Genomic DNA, 6,755 nt, shown 5'->3' with positions numbered 1-6,755 from the left:
AATTCTTCAATACCACAAAGAACAACGTTTCTTTTGCAAATCATGCAATAAATTGTTTCATTTGTTTTCACAACTGGTACACTATAAAAACTTAATTATTTATCTCAGAACGTTTTAAACAGCCATAAATTGCGCAAAACTTACGATTCTTAACAATAAAATTGCTTTTCTATTTAAATACAAAGTTTTCTTGTCTTCCAAATGTTTACGTGATTAAAATGTGATGTCACATGCAATGGAACTATACAGAAAACCGAAAGATTGCCGTATAAGTAAAAAGGTAATAAGTCACGTGCTTGTTAAATTGACCGTTAATAATTAATAATTAATGCTTAATAATTACATAAATATAACAAAATCTTTGAGATAGTTTGCTTTTGCTATGAAAAAAATTCAATTAACCCATTAGCTTTGACCATTTGCCAGGTTTTTCATTAAAAGTTCCGCATGTCTGACCCCGTCTTCCTCCTGCCTTATCCTTATCCACCACCAAATTGCATTTCCATATCGCTGATAAAAAGGCTATTAAGAAATAGGAATTGCAATAATTCTGCACAGACGTAACTTCTGGTCCAAAATTAGGACTGTAAAATTGAAAGATGTGAAGAAATTCAGTCAATTATGTTTTTATCAGAAACAAATCAAAATGAAACCGAGCTTGGGATTTTTTTCAACTCCATATAAATGTATTCCAAGGCTCAAGAACTAACATAAAGAAGACGAAATGCATTTATCGATAATGCATTTCGTAAGCTAAAATCTTAACTTTTGCCAGCTGAAAGCTTTAGGTTTGCTGCCTTGCTCGCCGTTGCGACAACAAAGAACAGTTCAGTGATTTCAAATTTAAGATGGCTGCCAATGTAAGACCATCCGATGTGTATTATGTCTTCAAATTTTGAGAGAGTTATGGCTTCTAATGTTACTCAACGCAAAAAATGCTACTTAACGAAAGCTTTAATGAAATTATGAAAGAAAGAGCTTGCAATGAATGCGACGAAACACATTTTCCTAGTGTATTTGCACTTTGGTTCAAAGGGGAAAATTGGAAAATATCAAAGCTATGTGGCCATGGAACTTTTTCAAATTGCTACAAAATCACAAATAAACGCGGAGAAAATCTTGCTTTGAAAGTGTACAAAGCTGGGGCAAAGTATGAACTTTCATTTAAAAATGAAGTGCAACTATTATCTGATGTCAAGATGTATTGCAAGTCAGGCATGGTGCAAAATGTTGTGAACTACATTCATAGTTGTACAATATTGGAACGAAACTGTCTGATTTTGGATTTTCTGACATTTAATTTAAACCAAATTTTACTGATGAATGGTAAGAGCCAAATATCAATGAATTTTGTTAACCAACTTTTTATTGATATGCTCTCAGCTGTAAAATTTTTATCACAAAGTCTTGCAATAATACATGCTGATATCAAGCCAAGTAACGTCTTATGGAATGGCAATAAAGAAAACTTTGAGCTTGCTGATTTTAGTTTGAGCTTCAATGAGATGAAAGGACCAAATCTTGGACAGCAATTACAAAGTTCTGGTTTCCAAGCTCCTGAGGTGATTTGGTGGAATAATAACATAAAACAAGGTATTAAAAGCATTAAAAAAATCTTAATTGAGTAGCAATGACCGTGCCATATAATATCATATTTTCTGATATGCATGCCTGGTTGATTTCTTTTGAAAGTGGAATCCTTTTCAAAATAAATCTCCAAATATAGTAAATGATATGAATAAGCCCTCCTCAAGTGTGACTATTATAAGTAACTATTTTTACAAGACCTTGTCTAATGAGCTTAAACACACCCCTTTTCTGTGTTTTTGATTTATATATACAAGGTGAGAGAGAGTCTCAGTTCATCAGACCAAATGTAGTAACAAAAAATTGCCTATAAGGCCACACTGCACACCTCCTTCAGTTGTTTACTTTCATTAATTCCCCTATATTAAACAATATGTTGATTACTGTTTGAAAACATTAAATTGAAGAATTGACATTTTCTAATGAGCCATAATCGAAGGGCATAAGTTTAGGTATATTAGCTGATGTCTTAACCCAAGCCTTTCTGCCAATGGCAAACTCAAAAAAATTCATATTTATGTTATAAGTTTTTGAGGTTATATGAAATCAATTATTTTTGCATGTGCACTCGACAAAATATATATGAATATATTTAGTCGAGTGCACATGCAAAAATAATTGATTTCATATATATGAGAAGTGTGGGTATATATAATTTTTTTTTTTATCAGAAAGTGATAGTTTTTGCTGTTAACAAGAAACCATAATGCAAATGCAGGTTCTGTCTTCTACATATAAGGGCTCATTATCATACATGTTTTGGTTGTAATTCATATAGCAAAATATAACAGGGTACATTAACCTTGTGCAAAATATGCAGCCTGTAAAAATATTGAAATAAATATGTTTACAGTGTTAAAATCATTCCACAATTTCTTCATCAAAAAATGTCCTGATTCTGAGAAAGTTAATTGAAATGTAGCATGTACAATGGTAAATAATAGTATTCAGCAACCAGCCCACATTGTTATTGGAATGTGCAATTCATATAAAGTATCCAAGACTATTGTCAACTTTTCAGCAGAAAATAATGTCCTATGATTTTAAACTACCTTTACACGATGAAAATAAAATGAAACAGTTGATTAAATCTGATTTCAAATGTAGGTAAACATGCAAGAATTTTTAGTGTTTAAAATTTCACAACGATGTTTTTTCTGTTAAAATGACATTTTATTGTCAATTAATCATTATAGTCATTACTGTATAATGGTATTTTACCAAATGTCCTCAACTGCATTGTACTGCAATTGCAAACAATTATTTGTTAGTAAGCAAAAATTTGTAATATTCTCGCAATGAGGGTGTTTTTTTTTATATGACATCGAACAAGGTTGTTCAAAGTATAAAAGATTGTTGATCCCTTCATTGTGTCAATGCCACCAAATACCGTAAATGCTCGAATAAGCGCCCGGGGCGCTTATTTAATTTTTGGAGGCGAGAGGGGGGCGCTTATTGGAAGGGGCGCTTATTGGAAGGGGCGCTTATTTCATTTTCGGATTTTTGACGTGAAAATGACACTGGTATTTTATTTCTTGTGACCTTAACTGTAACATAAGTATGAAAATTTAGCAAAACCCGTCTTTTCTCGAGGGGCGCTTATTGGAAGGGGCGCTTATTTCAAAATTTGAGTCCTAGGGGGCGCTAATTCGAAGCGGGGCGCTTATTGGAAGCTGGGCGCTTATTCGAGCATTTACGGTAATTAACATTCTCTTTTTCGATAAAGCACGTGCTTTTTGTTCACGGGCTTGCAATGCTCATGCAAATTTTGTTCTTGCTGACTCTTTACGCTGCGCTTTTGTTTATTTCTTCATAATTAAGATAGCGACTTTTTTATTGAATAGCCAGAACATTTTTTGCATTCTGAAAAGCATGCTGAGACTTTAAACTAGTCGTTGTGAAATATTGTTATCTGTAGCTACATAGACAGTGTGTGGCACGTCTTCACGGACATGGAAACTTGGTATATTGTTGTACAAAACTGTTAACTAATGTGTTTAACCCGCGAACTCCTTTTCAATTTCCTTAAGCTTACCTGTTTTGTGAGTGTCAGATTTTAATTCATGTAATGCTTGTTGGTTTGTTAAATAGTTTTAAATGATCTCTTTTGTTGATAAATACTTTGCTATTGTACTAGTGGAGATTCTATTATTCGTTTTTGATGCGCAAATTTCTTTTGATATTCCCATTTTTATTACTAGGTAGACGTAGTCGTGTTGCCGATGAGTTACCTATTTATTTAGACAGCTCAATCGATCTTTGGTCAATTGGCGCTGTTATTACTTTTGTGTTCACTGGAAAAGGGGTGTTTTTGGAAAACAGGTCTCAGCAACCTGTGTTAATTTGTTCAAACTGCAAAAACGGGAGAATCAGCTGCTTAAACACATCAAAAATAAAAACAGTATTTGAAAATAGTTTTAATGGACTGCCGCACAAATCGTTGCTGGATCTTGTTTATTTTGTATCAGGACTTCTAAACTGCTATCCCAGAAAACGTTTCTCGCCAAGTTATGTTCTAAAGAACTATTCGTGTGCGTTTGAACGTACTCGAGCTGATGTAAAGGATTTACTACTTCTTCCTTGCAGAGTTCTTCGCTTTGTCCATATTTTAGTCGAAACTCTTCGTGAAGATATTGAAGATGTCCTTTCTGATATAAAGGAAGAATGTTTAAAATTTGGTGAAGTTGTATCCTTAAAAATCTCTCAAGAACTTGGAAACGTATATGTACAATTTAACGATGTTGATCAGAGCTCTCTTGCGCAAAAATCTTTGACAGGTAGATATTTTGATGGAAAAGTGGTAGTGACAACATTTTTTCCTGTTGAATTCTTTTATGCTAATAATTTTTACTAAGTCACAAGAGACTTTTAAGCTGATTAATCGGAACAGCCACTATACCTTATAGTGGCTGTTGAAATCTCTGTGTAGGTTGCCTTGAATTATTTTAATGTTGCCCTTGGCAGAAAATTTGTATTACTTTATGATTTGTCGAGATTTTACCTTGCGATTTCCTTTTTTTCCTCCGCATAAATTGTAAACTTGGTTTTTACCTTTTTGGTTTCATATTAAGTCTTATTTTTTATTAAACATTGGCAGCATCACACCACCCAATTAAATTTTGTTAAAAATATTCGTGTCTGGGTCAACGTGCCAATGTTGTTTCCGTGTATAAAAAGTTAAATGTGCTCATCTATGAAACATCACTCTTTCACCGTCTTTTCGTACACTTTTTTCGAATCACTAGAATTACGTTGTAAAATCCAGGTGTTTTTACAAGTATGTTGCTGGGGCACAGTATATTGAATATGCAGCAGCATATACAGTAGAACTTCACCATTTAATTTTTTTCTCGCTCTGCATATCTGGTCACGCATGTGATTACTATGGTGGCAGCCACAGCCATTTAATTGCTTTTTTCGCCAATAGGAATGATGAAATGGCTCACGGTAGCCAGTAATCTAATAAAATATACAACAGCCAGTTCCACACAAAGTTGATCTACTGTTTATTCCCTTTATTTTGGGTAGGGGTCGCTGCACAATGTTTCAATCAATCTGTTCAACCCTTCTCCTTTACTAATAGCAACAAAAGAATAAAGAAATTAATTTAAACAATTACAATACTCTTCTAGGTACTTTAATATATGACGATGATTGTAGACCATGTACATAATGTATAAACTTTTCTGAAAACCCAAGAAAATGCTAGGTTTTTTTTATTTTCACGCAATACATGAAATTTTTAATAGCTTTTTTAAAGAAATCGAATGGGAAAATGTCCATTTGAACCATTTCACAAGTTTTTTTTAAACTTTGTTTGTGTCAAATAATAAAGCTAAGGTAATTAAAAACGACACCATCGAACGATCTTGCAATAAGAAATAGTATATATATGGAAAGTATCAAAAGACCTATGTTAAAGAATCATTATCAAGCACAACGCAACGCTTTAAAGAGGAGCTTCAAAAATGACAAAACATGTTTTTATGATGCATGAAAACCCTTCTTGACGATGATTTTTTGGCAACTTGCACCCCAACTTGGCTACGCGGCTTGTACTATCGCAACCGCTGGCAAACAATATCTGGCAACCCTGCTGTTGTGATGTCCTACCTACGTAACCAGCATCACACTTGCATTTGAATTCATAACGGAACTTGTAGAGAAAGCAGGCAGGACATCTTTAGGTGTCGGTAGCAGTATTGTCCTCGTTCAAAATATGCATCTTAACTTAACCGCGTATAACGTCCTTTCAGTTGTATTCTTTAACGCACGTTCAAAATTACTTTCGGCAATCAAACCTATCCGAGGTAGGTTTACGTAAACAGGACATTTATGTGATCCGACAAAGATATTATTGTCAAAGCTATAAAAGAGTTTCTCGATAAATCTCCCGTGATAGCCATTTGACAAGAAAATACTTTTTAGCAAAAAGCAAAACTTTCCGCGTGGCTTGCTGTGTCCATCTCATCTTTTGCAGACAACACACATTTGTCATCCTTTTTTATCTTAAGCAGTTCATTATGTTTCCAATCATTTAGCAAATGATTGTTATGCTCTGGGAGAGGGCAAATCAAGAATGCAAATTGGAGTGGGGATGAATATTTATACATTGAGCACTGCTCAATTTTTGTTTTGAATTTCACCCTTCCTGATAAAAATATTATTGCAAATATAACAAAAATACATTGAAATATTGATATTCGCTTCCCTCTCGATTCAAAATAACAGGCGAGTACAAATCATGTAATGTACCTGATAAGAACTGTTCTTTGAGTAGTTCAAAGTGTTTTCATCAAAATTATTCCAACAAGATCATTAAAAAAGCATAAGTTGCCAAGACAATGTTGCAGAGATACCTTGTTTGTTTGATTGACTGCGGAGAAATGATATAAGGGGTCATGTGCCGGTAAAGAAAAATCAAGCACTCTTCAAAATATCGATCATTATGCAAGACAAACGTTTTCAAAATCGTCGTTGTATTGTATTTCGATATGTTAAAAATGACCAACTGTGAGCCATTTACTCGAAGATTATTCTATGCGTGTGGTTGATGTTCATCAAATACGCACGAAGTACGGTAAATTTCACGAATTGGTTGTTTGTCTTCGAGGAAAGAAGCATTTAGTGATCTGAATTATATTAACTCCCTTCCCCCTTTCTTTCTT

At 33.8% G+C, this 6,755-nt stretch overlaps 1 protein-coding gene across 1 annotated transcript; it reads left to right on the top strand.

Moving 5' to 3' along the window:
* The first annotated feature begins 839 nt into the window (after nucleotides 1-839).
* Nucleotides 840-5,383, top strand: LOC124458319 (serine/threonine-protein kinase Kist-like). Its single transcript, XM_047008359.1, has 3 exons — nucleotides 840-1,593; nucleotides 3,789-4,364; nucleotides 5,116-5,383. Exons 1-3 carry the CDS (start codon nucleotides 936-938, stop codon nucleotides 5,196-5,198), a joined length of 1,317 nt encoding a protein of 438 aa, XP_046864315.1. The 5' UTR covers nucleotides 840-935; the 3' UTR covers nucleotides 5,199-5,383.
* Nucleotides 5,384-6,755: the final 1,372 nt, after the last annotated feature.

The sequence above is a fragment of the Xenia sp. Carnegie-2017 genome, unplaced genomic scaffold (genome assembly GCF_021976095.1).
Source record: "Xenia sp. Carnegie-2017 unplaced genomic scaffold, XeniaSp_v1 HiC_scaffold_6, whole genome shotgun sequence".
NCBI classification, from domain to species: Eukaryota; Metazoa; Cnidaria; class Anthozoa; order Malacalcyonacea; family Xeniidae; genus Xenia; species Xenia sp. Carnegie-2017.
This window is presented reverse-complemented; position numbering and strand designations above follow the sequence as displayed.